The 15308-nt window shown below is 31.2% G+C and overlaps 1 protein-coding gene across 3 annotated transcripts in view; it reads right to left on the reverse strand.

Annotated features, from left to right (window-relative positions):
* CNTNAP5 (contactin associated protein family member 5) overlaps positions 1–15308 on the reverse strand; it is a 949942-nt gene that overhangs the window by 398813 nt on the left and 535821 nt on the right. For all 3 annotated transcript variants that reach the window (XM_074301761.1, XM_074301760.1, XM_074301762.1), the window contains exon 12: positions 5692–5811. In XM_074301761.1, coding sequence (XP_074157862.1) covers positions 5692–5811 — 120 coding nt within the window. The remainder of the gene's footprint in view (positions 1–5691; positions 5812–15308) is intronic.

Genomic DNA, 15308 nt, shown 5'->3' on the forward strand with positions numbered 1-15308 from the left:
ACATGGTGTAAGTATAGGATACAAATCATAGATTATAGATTGACCCAGGTCAAAATTAGTTTGTGCTATTTCTTTATATAAGAATATTATCATTTCTTTGTCTCTCTGCATATACCTTTCCCACCCAACACTGACATTTTTAATTTCTTTGGTTCATAGTTCTAATTAAAGCATGAGCTGCCTTTATGCTAGCAACTGTGATACATATTTTTAGATTTACACATAATGAAAATAATTATGGGGGGAAAATTCCTCAGGCAAAGACAGCAGCAAAATGTTCCATCTTTAAACGCACATATTGTTAATAGTTTCACTGACTCATTAACATTTTAAATATCTTCAAATATTTTTAAACTGCATATGTAGGCATAGGAGTCTATATTAAAATTGATAATCATTAAGCATAATAATAATAACAACAATGATATTAATAATACCTATCATATATATATATCTTTATAAAATAAGTATTATATTTAATAATAAATCATATATCAGTTCAAGATGTTCATTGGACTTGGGTTTCAAATACACTTTTTCTCATTCTGAATAATTGACAGTAGCCAATATTATATAATTATTATTATTAGTTATGTACACACACAAATTAAAAGCAAGAAATAAATGTTCAAATAACCATAATCAAGCTTATTAAAATTTGATGATGAAATCTGCAATGTATTGTCTACTTAGAATTGCTACCTTGGTAAAGAAAAAAATTATCATTTTAAAGCTTTAAAATAATTTAAAAATCACTAAGACCAAAATAAAATGACTTATTACATTATTCAATGTATTTTTAATGAAACTCATCATCTTCCCCAAATTTACCTTTTCTACTAATTATTTTATTCCATTAGAAATATTGTCTTTTAACTCACTTAAATCCTTGACCTTTGAGTCATCCTTGACTCTTGCTTTCCCTCATTCTTTAAATTCAATTAGTTGTTAAATCATATATATTCTCCTTCCACAGACTCTCATCTCCTCTCATTTGGACCATTAAAATATTTTCCATGACACTCTTTTGTTTGCAGCCTCTTCCCTTTAGAATCCATTTAGGAACTGCTAGAGCTAATGTTACTTACCTGCTGAAATACTTTCAGTGCTGCCCTGATTTTTCTATGATTCCTTAGTCTGACTTCAAATCCCTCCACATTTGAATTCCTACCTACCTCTTCAAACCCCTCTTCATAAGAAGTCCCTTTCTTTCTACTTCATAGAAGTATCTACTTTATACTTCATAAGTATTCCCTTTCTTTCTACTCACACAACCACCACCCTAGGTCAGGTCTCATTACCTCTTGGCTGGACAGTAGTGAAATAGCTTCCTAATTGGTCTCCCAGCTCCAAGTTTCTATTCCAATTTATCCTCCACAAAGCGATTTTTTTTCTGAAGCACAAATCTGATCATATCACTCCTCACCTTCAATAAATTCCAGTGCCCTCTTATATAAACTTCTCTACTATTTGAAGACTTTTATAACCTGACCATAATCTATCTTTCAAGAATTATTATATACCACTGTCTATCATACACATTACAATTCATGAAAACTGCCCTTTTTATTGTTCTTCATATATATATAATTTGTCTGTTTTTGTACTGATTCTCCCCAATAGCTGTAAATTTTGTTTTTCCTATGAGAATGACAAATTTCCTTCAAAGCTTTATTTTTCAGTGTCAGTTTCTACCTGAAGCTTTTCCAGAACCTCATAGCTAGCTGTTAGTGTTTCCTCCCATCCCCAATTCACTATCCATCCCACACAAACATCTACCTATATTGCATCTGTTTTCTATAGAATGACATATATTTATATTTCCAGGCTAGATTGTAAGTTCCACGAAGTCATAGGATTTCACTTTTGTCTTTAGCACATATATCTAATACATATTTTTCCTTAATATTTTACATATGGGGAAACTAAAGCAAATGTGATGCTAAAAGTCACAGTCTAGTCAATAGAGGAGATAAGACTTAAACCATACAATAGCATCTAAGATTCAGAATTAGTACCAACCATAATGATTATTTATTACAACCCTTTTATCTATTTTTGCTGTTGTTGCTATTGCTATTTTTAATAATTTCAACTCTTGATGACCTCATTTTTTTTCCCTTGGCAGAAATATTTTGAAATGGCTTGCTATTTCCTTTTCCAAATGAGGAACTGAGGCAAACAGGGTAAAATAACTTGCCCAGGATCTCACAGTTAATAAGCATCTGAATTTAACAGAATTTAAACTCAGGGAGATGAATCTTCTTGACTCCAGATCTAATATTCTATATAAAGCACCATCTAATGATGCCCTTTAATATACAGGGGAGGAAATTGAACTCCAGAAAAGATAATTTATTTGACAAAGGTCATATAGACAGTGAGTGGCAGAAGTTTTATTTGAACTCAGATAATCTTATTCCAACCTAGTACTCTAAGCACTATATCAAGTTGCCTTTTACTAGTCTGGGTTTCATTTTCTTATTTATAAAATGATAGGATGAAGAGCTCAACAATAATAATTTATTATATTTGATCCTAATGTGTAGTTTCAATATTACTTTGTAGCATTTAGGAAATATTAAATCATTAATGAATATTTTAATTAGTTGTTATTAATCAAATTTATTATATCATATATAATATAGTTATCTATTATGTTTTCATTCATAGAAAATCCTGATAAGAGTCAGACTATTTTCCAACTATATTCCTTTCTATGTCTTGTCTTTTTGTGTTAAAACACACTGAAAGACTACTAAGGCCTCACAGTGATTTCTTTGCTCTTATTTTATCCAGGTAAAAGGTTTACCTATAAGTGGTTAGCCTTCCCTTTTTTTTGTGTTATGATCTCAGGGTTTTACAAAAGTCAATATAGAATATTGCAGAATGCACACAGTCTCCTAGGATAAGAATTAAACTTTGACATTGCTTGTTCACTAGCTTTAATGTTCATGTTTTCAAGATTATGGAGTTTGTCATGATTTCTGGCACATGGACATTTCATTCTGGATAGATGACTGATCTTGACTGATTCCCTCTGACTATCTTAGTACAAGTGTTAACTGAGAAGAGAACTACATTTTTTTTTCCTTTTTCCATTACTACTTTACTGTCTGAAATATAAAATATCCCTAATTGTTACATGAAATTTCTTATAACATTTATCACCTTTGTAGCTGAATCTAATGAACTGTCATTCTACAGGTTCATCAAGGCAGACCTGATCAATTATCCCTAGTCATTAATTTCTCTGTCCTTTATTCTCTATTAATCCAATTATCATTCATTAGTAGCTATTTCCCTGAAAGGGAACCAACTTTCTATTTTATTTCCAATATCAATACTGATGTTCTCACTGCCTTAGGCAAGTTATTGATATAACCCTAATCTTCAGCATCAGTCAGAATAAGATAATAATATATCTTCCATGGTAGAATGACATAAGGTTTAATTGATATGGACATATTTTAAAATAATTAAATGCCATGGAAATGTGAAGGAACAGTATCACACTTCAGTTCAACCAACATTTGCTGCTGACAATTTTTTTTTTCCTAAGTGTTAAATGTCTTATTTAATACATTTATGTTTTGGATGAACTTAGTAAATTCCATGATTTTAAAGTGACAATAGATAGATAATAATTGCCACAATGATGATTCCAAAAGAAGGAATATCTTAGACTTGGACATCATGGAAAATAAAATAATTTTTTTAATGAATGTAAATAATAACTTAAAAATAAAGAATGCTATACTTATAAAAACTCCAAATTATTTATATGATTTTGGGGTTAGGGATTCTCCAACCATTTTTATAAATTTGCTTTACTTGATCTCATCAAGAAAAAGGTATCCCAGACAATATAACTATAGCTATAGTAAAAAGCAATTCCTCTCATCACCTCATTTACCTATGGAGAATATTCAAATCCATGTTCTCAAGGGTTAAGGTTTATAATGACATTGAAGAGTTAAGACATTCAACTAATAGGAATTTTACATGGAAAATATAATAAGGATCATTCTATAAAATTCCCATCCAAAGAAAAGTATGATAAAAATATCTTATTAATAGTTTAGAGGCATCAGAGCCACTTTTACTTTTTTTTTCCCCTTCTTTTAACAGTCTTCTCTTTATTTATCCCTGTTTAGTTCTTTAATTTTTAAAATTTTTTAATCTCTACTTTCCACCTTCCCTCTTTCTTTCCCCTTCTTCAACTGTTCCCCTTGTCCTCCCACATTATTACTATTGTTTAAGAGCTGCTGCTACTGCTGCTACTGTTACAAATTTACTACTTAATACTACTACAAATAATGAAGATGATGATATCATTTTCACATCATTCACTTACAAAACGATTGTCTGAAAACAAAAACAAGCATTGAGAAGCTTTATCCTCCTTTTATATATGAACTAACTAGTACCCCAATAGATGAAAGGACTTGCTTATTCATTGATCTACTAAGTTTTACTAGAGTTGGACCTCAAACTCAGATTCAGATTTGTTTTTATTTTCACAGATAATTATCTTTTCATTTTACCAAGTAACTTTACAAATATCTATAACAATAAACTAAAGTCTCTTTTTACAAGTTCTTAAGTTTTTAAAACATTTAGTTTCCACATATTAATTTAAATCTTACTTTTAACTCAATTGATGTTTCCTTAAAAATAACCTAAATTAGATTGATTTTTATTTTTTATTTTATATGAATTGGTTTGTGGTACAATTAGGAGATGTCCACATTGTGGAGCTCTTAAAGATTTTGTTATAACAGCAGTCATCTCTCCCAGTCTATCACTTAATAAACAGAAGATGGCTATTACTTTAGTAGTAGTAGTGGTGGTGGTGGTAGTGCTAGTGCTGGTGATGGTGTTAGTAGTAATAATATTAAGTGGAAGTAATAATAGTAATAGTAGCAGCAGGTGAGATAGAATGGCTCTGTGTGTGTGTGTGTGTATGTGTGTGTGTGTGTGTATGTGTGTGTGTGTGTATGTATGTGTGTGTATGTGTGTGTGTATGTGTGTATGTACACACACTCTTGTACACAAGAGTAGGATAGAGGAGTATGGGAAGGATTGTCAAATATGGAGAGTGTAAAGGTGAAAACCTCCATGACCTCATGATCTTACAGATGATCTATGGCACAATCAGGTTTTCTGACTGAATCAAGTGTTCTTTTTGCTTCACTGTTATAAGGGATACTATAGAGGATAGTGATATGATACTACTCATAGAGGATAATAGAATAATGACAATGCTAAATGTTCTTAATGACATCATGACTGCATAATTCCATTTGATGATGGGGTGAGTTATAGTGTTGTTCTATATTCCAACTATATAAGAAATACTAATTTTAATCATTAACTTGAAAGACTTTTTTTTTTTTTTTAATTCTAGAAGAAAAGTAAAAGGGCAAAAAATTTTTAGGAATAGTACTAGACAATAATTATCCTTTTTTAAAAAAAAAATAATATGTTGTCTTTCTTTTTATAGCAAGATAGCTATTATTTGTATGTTAATCCTAGAAAATATTTTTTTTTTTCTGAAGTCTTAGATTCTTATTCTATTTTTCAATCTTTTAATTTTTTTCTAAAATTCTATGCTTCAAAATGAAATGCTTTCTGGTATACATTATTTAAAGAATCTGTTAAATATGAATGAAAATAATGAAACCTTACCTGTTATATTGCAGTAAACATAAAGTGGCTCAAGGGGCCCACTGCCATCTGAATCAATGTGGAAAAAGCCAGATGTGTTTCCCTTGTGTCGGTAGGCTTCACATGATTGCTCATAGATGGCTAAAAAGAAAAAAAAAAAATAAAGTGAGAGAGAAAAGTTTTTTTTTTTTTTTTTTACTTTTTTTTTTTTGGTAGTGAGCCACTTTCTATGACATTAATAACTTTAGACGCATTTAATCTTCATCTACTTAACACAATAAACTTATTCTATCAGTCCTAAACTCAGACTAGCTGCTGGTCTATAACTACTAATAAAATATAATTCCCTAAGCATACTATTTTAGGAAGATAGAAAAATGACAGCTGACATAAAAAGTGTCTGTTCTTATGCAAAAATAGCTCTTTAACTCCAATATAGTGGCAGCTATTTTTCCTATATCAATAAAGTGACAAGAAAAATTTAAGGGCTACATGGCAAGGAGTCAACTACTCACAATTACCAGGAGATCACAGTGATTAAAATTAGAACAAAAAGTAACCTTAATGATACTTATAACAATTACTCCATAGGAAAGTGAACTCATGCCCTTATCCTCTTTAAATCAATCGATATTTTCTGAGCACAAATTCCATGACTAGAACTATGCTAGTCAATGAGAAATATAAGAAAGAAGTATAAATATATGTTCCAACAAGGAACCTCATTTATATCTATAGTCGTGAAGGTAAAACTTATACATATGAAGCTTAGCTGCTAATGTTTTTAAGAAATATAGCTAGAGTAGTTAGGGGAAGTTTCACAGGTGAGATGAAATTGGAAGTGAACCACGATGCTCCAGCCAAATTGAGTATGTGATGCTTTGAGGTGTATTCCAAACAAATAGTGTCTTAATATAAAGGTATGTCTATGACATATTTGTCTTTCATCTGAAGGAATTTCTTCATGCTGTTTCGTATACCTGGAATATCTTTTCTTTCTCCTTTTATCTACTACATTTCTATATACACTTTAATGCCCAAATGAAATGTTCTCTATAAATTCTTTCCTAGGCATGCTTTTCCCACTCTAGCCTACTTTTTTTTTTAATCTTTCTACTGTATTATATAAATTTTTTTTATTATATCTATCCAGGTATCTCACTTTCTATACACAATCTATACTAGGTTATGAACAACATGCATGATAAAGCTCTGAAGAATTTTGTCCCTACTAATAATGATAATAATGAAAATTATAATCGCTAGCATATATAGTTTTGCAACATTTTGTAAAGCACTTTTATATATAACATCTTATTAGACCCTAATAAAAACCCATTTGCCTTTTTACAAATGAAGAAACTGAACATGAGAGAGGTTAAATGACTTGCCAAGGGTCATACTGCTAGTAGTATCTTAGCCAGTTTGAACTCAGGTTTTTCCTGGAAATCTATCTATAATACAACTTAGCTATCTCAGACCTATGACAGTAATTAATATAGTATTATAAATATAGCGATCACTTAATAATTGTTTGTTGAATTGAGCTAGCAAATATCAATGATAGACATTGCAACTTTATCATTTTTTATTTCCCTATAGTGCTTTCAAAAGTAATATATTGAATAGAGATTTATTAATTCAAGCATCAACATGATTTAGTAGGAAAGAACATTGAATTGGAATCTTGGGACATGAGCTTTAATTCCAGCTCTTCTATTTTCTACCCATGTGACATTAGTCACCAGTTCTTTCTTCATCTTTAGGGAGCTGGACTAGATGTCTCTTAATGTATCTTCCAGCTCTGGAGCTATTATGTTATTAAAATGCTTAATGGCAATGTATGAACAAAATAAAAATCAAGACTTTTCTTGGATTTCTGAGATAACCAACACACTTTTAGCTCAATTGAGGAGAAGACCAGAAGAATAAAGAGAATGAGAAGGATTTTGGAAATCATTCAATTTATTAATAGACACTGCAGCAGTTATTTATTCTAGGCAAATCATGGAATTTTTTCAATCTGTTTCCTTATCTACAAAAATGAGAATAATATTACCAGCTATGCCTTAAGATTATGTTGCGATTCAGATGAGATAACATGTTTAAACTGTTTTGTAAAACTTGATGAATATATACATGCTATGTTCTTATTATTCATTTTTTAAATGGGAAAATGAGAACAAGAGAAATGAGATTATTTCCCAAGACTATTATTTTTCCATTGCTATTCATTATAGGATTATCTCTGTTGACCTCAATATTTATTAATTTTACTGTTAGCCTCTATGACAGGAATTGATTAATTTTTAGAATTAATCTCTAAGTGACAGGAATTGACAGTAATAGTCAAGTCAATTCAAAATAATAAAATTTCTGATTGGTGGTATAAGTAGTTAATCTTTCATACTAGATGATATGGCAGTAAAACAACAACAACAATACTTTTGCAAAACCTTCTAGTCTGGAAATTAGTGTTTGTTTGTTTTTTTAAGTCATAAATGTATCTTTAAATATACAGAAATACATGTAACATTCAAGATTTCCTATGAAAAGAATAATGGCAGTTACATAAAGAAGTCTATACTATTCAATTATTTAAGTCATATTCAACTCCTTATGACCCCATTTTGGGCTTTCTTGGCAGATAGTGGAGTGCTTTGCCATTTTCTCCTCGAGTTCATTTTAAAATGAGAAAATTGAGGCAAACAGGGTTACTTGACTTTCCTAGAGTCAAATAGCTAGTAAAAGTCTGAGGCCAGATTATGATCTCATATCTTCTTGACTCCAGGCCCAGCATACTATCTATTTTGTCATCCATCTGCCTATCAAAGAATTCTTTAAGGGGAATTTTATCTTGATAGAAAAGAAATGAACCAGTGCTTTTGTAATTGAATAAAACAATCTAGTTCTGAACCTACTAGCTAATCAGTTGACTAAAGTACAATTGGGAATGCCCTTGCAGTATCTACTCAGATTAGGGATAATGGCAGAATACAGACAGAAATATAGTTGTATTTAGACCTCATCTTTTCAAATGTCAACATTAGGTTTGTAGTTTTGTTTTGTTTTTACTTTGTTTTTTTTCCTCCCTCCCATACATTTGTACTTTTACTGGGAAGTTAAACACACATATACAAACATTAATGAGTAAAACTGTTCCTGTCAATTATTGACTTACCAGTTTCACAATTTCTAGGTCAAAAGAAAGTAATACTTAACTACATGACTATATTTATGGTCATAGTTCTCTTTTTGTATATATTGTGTGTGTTATACACACACATATATGTAGTTGTAGACATAAATAAGACTAAATTAATTCCATTAATTAAATAAATGCTTGTGAAACATTTTGGAATTTTTTTGCTTTTATAGATAGTTATTTAATTAAGCTTAACAACTCTCTTGTGATGTATATGCATAGCAAATTGCATTCATTTAGCATGATGGATGTTAAAAAAGGAGGTAGGTTAAAGAAAAGGGGCTTCTGCTGAAATTAGTTTGGAAACTGCCAGGGTGGGACATCTCTTGGTGTCCCAGGCAGTTCTCAAAATAGAAATAGCTTCTGTGACATTTGTATCATGAAAAAAAAAGTACTGAAAGTACAGGGTAAGTCCTACAGCCTTGCTGGCTCAACAATTAGAACCAATTCATGTGTAGATAATATAAAGGGGAAGATAAAAATATACTACTCAATGTTCAAAATAATAATATAATAAATTTCTATAATAGTTCAAGCATTTCTGAATTATATATGATGTACATTCATATTCAAATGTATATAAGTCCCTGGAGGATAGCCCTGGAACACATGTTATATAGGTATCCACATTATCTATTCGATCTCACTGATGTGGGTAGTCCCTCTATGGATATGAGATGTGGAGGGGTAAACCAATCCTTTCTATACCTTAGTCAGTAGGGAAATGAGTGTCATGGCAAACCAATCCCTTTCATTTTCTATTATTCTAAAAACTTTTGATTTTTTTTATTGTAAGTAAATCCAAACCAAAACAGAGTGTAACTCTTCTTATCCCTAGTGGAGATTATTTTTAATTTGTGTCCATCCTACATATGACCTTCCCAAGGAAAATTATCACATACTTTTCAAATTTTTATAGTATAAACTTTATACCTTTAAGGCTCTGGAAAATATAATGCAACAACCTGCACATTGTGTTGAAAAAATATTTGTTGAAATTGAGTTTCTTAATGTAATCATTCTTTTAAGATTTTGGTTTTATGCCTGAATCTGAAATTTGGTAGTTATATAGCTTCAGATACCCTACTTTTCCTTTCTCAACCTTACTTCTGTCATCTGTAGAATCAGAAAAATAACATTTATTTCCTCATAAGTAAATGAAATAATAAATTCAACAGACTTGGTGATAATAAATTCATATGCAGATCTGAGCTATAGTTATTAACATATACAACTCTTTGACATGTCTTCTTTTACCTTTACCCAAAGAGCAGTAACATAAGTTATGTCACATAGCACTTTAAATTTTGCCAAAAAAAAAAAAGAAAAAATTTCAGACACATTATTTCATTTGACCTTCAAAACAAACAAACAACCCTATGAGATAAGACACTATTATTTGCATTATTGCCCCTATTTTACAGATGAGGCACCCAGGTTTAAGAGAAAGCAAATAACTTCTTTATGGTAATCCATCTAGTGTCAAAGTTGTTATTTGAAACCAGGTTAACAATATGAACTCTGAATTCTTGCAATGGTTAGACAGTTTTATCAGTCTTTTTTTTTTTTTTCTCCCCAGAGAGGATAGAGTAGGTCATTATAGCTTTCCATGACACTAACAGTGTCATGTCATTTTGGGAATAAGAATTGATGTGACCATAGGAAATGTCCCACAATATTGCCAACTTGTCAGGGATATGTCTATGGGTAAGATGAGTGATTCTCTTATTCTAAGATAATTGCAAAAGGAACAAACACAAGCTGAGAATAGATTACAGGACAAGGAGGAAGGGTTCTCTGTCATGGAATTGTAAAATGTTCCTTTCCAAGCAGAGGACAGTCATGCTGAATAATTTCATCATCTAAAATAATTTCACTAATTATAACCTTTGAAAATTTTGAGAAAATCAAAGATTACAAATACTGAGATTGCCTGCAATTGAAAGGGATTAATCACAAAACAATTATAGAATAGCCAAAGGAAGCCTTTAGTTCACATAGGAGAAAACATTTAAAATTTAATTCACTGCACTAATAAGATTAAGGCTATGAATGTATCTGTTGCTGTAATTCTAATATCTCCTTAGATTTACAAAAGTCCAGAAAGCTCAAGGGGCCTTCCTAGATAATGTCACAGAGTGTTAATGAGAAAATTTACCCAGTAAAAGAAAGCTTCAATCAAAGGTCTTAGGATACTGATTTAAGGAGGGAAAAGGATATATGCCATTAGGTGACTGAATTTACTAATGCATCTCATTCAGATTATTCAATTCATTAAAAATATTTATCAAATTCTTACTCTGTACAGAGCATCAAGTTACAGATAGGAAATGATACAATTTTATATGGCTCTCCACTTTGCATAACCAATTCTGCTTGGCTTGGACTCCATCATGGATCACCAAAATAAGTTCATCACCTGAAATCTCTTCATCCAGATTGACTAAGTTTTTGATTCTGAACTTCTTAGTGGACTCTCCCCTCTGATTGGAGATGTGAAAGGTAAAGCATTAAACTCTTCCCCAAACCCTGTTTACTAAAAAATGAATTAGATTGTAAACTTCTTGAGGGCAGGGATTGTTTTTTGTTTGTTCCTGTGTTTGTTTATTTGTTTTTCCTATTTGTATCCCCAGTTCTTACCACAGTGTCTGGCACATAGAAGATACTTGATAAATATACATTCGACTGAATAAGAGAATAGTGTTCCTTCCTCTATGTAAAGCAGAAGGAGGGTAATCTAAAAGGACTGTAGGTTTCATATACAGATAACTTATATAATACATAATAGTTTTTTATGAAGTAAATGTAAAGCCCAATGGTGTCTGATACCTGGAGCAGGAATTATTTCCTGATTGGTAGAAGAAAATGGATGACAAAAAATCCATAAATTTGGATAAAGGAGATGGCATTTACACTGTGCTTTAAGGTATAATGGGATAGGATAATAATTTTAATGTTAGAAAGGCTCTTGAGTCCATTCAAATTGATCATTGTGTTGATGAGCAAGACACAGAATGATTGAATTTTGCCCATGTGCAGGGATTACTCAGATTGATACAATATTTGGAAGTAGATGGAGCCATAATAGTAAATCAATCAACTATAAATAACAACTGATATTTTACATATAATTTTTAATTCTACAAATTTCATCAAACAAGTTAAATCTTCTGAAACTCACATCAACTCTTCAAAATAGGCATACTCAGAATTATTATTTATGTTTTACAGATGAGAAAATCACATTTAATTAGGATTAAATAATTTCTTCAATTAGTAAGTGCCATATGCTAAATCTGAGTGCATATCTTCCTGATTCAATACCTGTTCAACTTTCAACAAATACTTTTCTATTCAAACATGGCACCTTTCTAAACTAAAGGGAAAACAGAAATGCATAAACATACTATTAGGCAATGACAGTAAAGAGAATAAGCAAGTTAACTATTAGGTCTTAATGAAACCAAATTCCAAGATATTTTTCAATTGTACATTAAGTATGAGTACATACATAGTAGAAACATTTTTGGTGTTCTGTGGTGACTAGAAAGCTACCATACATCTACATTGTATAAATGGTACATAAAGAGCTTAGAACTTTCAGAATTGCTCATAAATGAAAGCAATAAAAACAGATGCTTAAGTTTTTAGAGTCCCCAGAAACACAACACAAGTTGCAACATTGAACAGGATTGGATGATGGAAGAGGTTTTAACATCTATTTCTTCCACATACTTTGGAAGCCTAAAAAACAAAATGAAACAAAACTAATAATTCTAGTTTTCTTGGAATAATTTTCTTCCTTAAGATTTTGTCTCTTTTTCCAATAGGTTATAACTTTCTTTTTAACATTTTCTTGAATTGTTTATTTTTCTTTTTTGCCTATTTTTTCCCTTGAATCCTTATTTGAGTTTTGATTTTTTTTCTTTTCTTTTCTTTATTTTTTTATTATTTTTTTTTTTTCTGGATAGCCATTGTCGAAGATAGCAGAAATTTCCAGGTTCTCATGATTTCCTCCATAGGCAAAAAATCATCACAAATGATTGCAAATGAAATCAATAATTGAAAATGAAAGCAAATCAACAAAAATAAAGGGGTAAAGCACTTGTCAAGACAAGAGAACTTCAGAAAAAACAGAACCTCCATGGTCTGAGATTTGGCTTGAATTAAGTACAGACACCTCCAGGCCACTTCCACTAGACCAGCAAATAGCAGGCCTTGAAGCAGCTCTATAAGAAAGTAGACAAGCCCTCAAAAAATTTCATCTCAGCAACTTTCATCTCATGGACTTTTTCCTGACAAATTTTCATTCAAGGAAGAACAGATTGCTGAGGGGAGAAAACTGAAAGACTCCCTGCTATTTCTGAAAGTCAGGCCTAGCACTGCAGACCAGACATAATTCCTTCCAGGAGAAGGGGGATGAATACATGCCTACATCAGTGTGGTACCACAGGGAGCAATAACATTTTTGGGACAGCATGACTAAGGACTGTAACTGTAGGTATAAAGTAGCTCTCTAATCATCATATAAAAAAAAAAAAAGTTTCTACTATATATGTATACAGTGGGTTTGGGAAAGAGAAGAAAGTGCTTTTATATCAAGTTAGATGAGCAAAGAAGTCCTTGAGATTGAGAACCTGAGCAAAATTGAGAAAATAAAAATAAGGAGGATCTGTGGCTTAGAGCAAAATTATTGACAATTGAAAATAAAAATAATATTAAAAATAAAACAAATTAAAAATAAAAATGAGTAAGCAAAGGAAAAAGAATCTGATCATAGAGAGTTACTTTGGTATAAAAGAAAATCTGGGTTCCTATTCAGAGGAAGATAGTGAGGTTAAAAAATGTCACTCATTCCCCAAAGAGTAATGTCAAATGGTCACAAGATCAAAAAGAATTCTTAGAGCCTCAATAATTCTAAATTCCTATTAAAGCCACCTAAAAAATGTCTTCATTTGAGGCAGAGCTCATTCTCTGCTTCAATAAATTCTTTAAAATTCTGCTCAAACTCACCGACTGAGTCACTGATTAAAACCAACATTCTTTTTTTCCAGGATAACATATCTAACTGGTATCTTTAGGGGAAAAGAGTGTAGATAATTTGTGATCACTGCAATCTCTTTCCTAAGACCCATTAAATACATATGTAGTAGAAACTTTTTTTTTTTTGTTTGTTGTTATGATGACTAGAAAGCTACCATATATCTATACCGTGTGTCATTGGTTAAACTTAGACTTCTGGGCATCAGTCCAAATCTTTGCAGCTAGTTCACCCTTTGATTTGGGCAAAATTCTACTGGTTGATCATTACCTTCCAACCTTTGCTCAGTTTTAGATTTCTGAGTTACAAAGCTAAAACTATCCAATTTTTCAACAAGCTTTTACTCTTTCTCATATGCTTGCTGTTGTTTCATCTATTTCTGACCTTTTACCAATATTCAGAGTTCTTAATGAGATTGTTTTATGTCTCTATTATGAAACTGAAACTGAAGAAGATTTGATCTCTGAGTAGAACAATCATATATGGGAATCTTCAAATGCATTTCATTTTTTTTAACTTTTCTCTGTCTTCTCCCACACCCACCCCATGCCCCCCACCCAAAAGAAGGAAGAAATGAGATTACAGAAGTATATCACAGATTCCTTATTTCAACTTTCATTTTGTTTTTGTGGCCACATTCCTTCCTACCTTATAGAATTAGAATTTGCAAATAAGATATTATAGAATGGTTACTATTAACAGAAGGGGTAAAATTTGGTTGAGGTTGTTTTGTCAGCATGAAAGAATTGAAAAATTATAAAATATAGGATGAGAATAGTGTCCAAACTCTTGACACTAGAAACCCTTGAAACTTGATAAATGCACATCATAATACTGTTTGAAGCTAATTACTCTTTTCCTATCTCCTGAAGACTTCAAAATATTCTGTTCTAGTCATCTGGTCTAACTTTCTCAGTACAACAGATCCTATATTTCCTCCATTAAGTGTATCATACAATAAAGAGAACTTTGAGCTAGAAATCCAGAAACTATGTTCAAGTCTCAGTTTGACTCTTATTTACATGTGAAATGTAGATAATCCTTATATCCTACCCAACACAGAGCAAGAGCAAAAGGGATGCCATTAGATCATGATATTAAGATTAGGTTGTTTTGTTGTGATTTTAATAGTCATTTCTTCTAAGAAAAAAAAAAAAGAGGGAGATTGTGCTCAATAAAAAGAAGGGAATTTCAGACAATAGTTTTTTTTAACTGTCTTCTTGGGCAAGTAAACTAGGTTTTTGGGAGAAATTTAGGATAGTTCTAATAATCTCTTAACTTAAATGGAAGGGTGTATACATAGTGGATCAAGAAGCTTGATTGAAGTTATGAAAAGTCTAGATTGAAATCCTCTTTTGATATTTATTAGCTGTGGATCTTTTCTAAATCATT

The sequence above is a fragment of the Sminthopsis crassicaudata genome, chromosome 3 (genome assembly GCF_048593235.1).
Source record: "Sminthopsis crassicaudata isolate SCR6 chromosome 3, ASM4859323v1, whole genome shotgun sequence".
Lineage (NCBI taxonomy): Eukaryota > Metazoa > Chordata > Mammalia > Dasyuromorphia > Dasyuridae > Sminthopsis > Sminthopsis crassicaudata.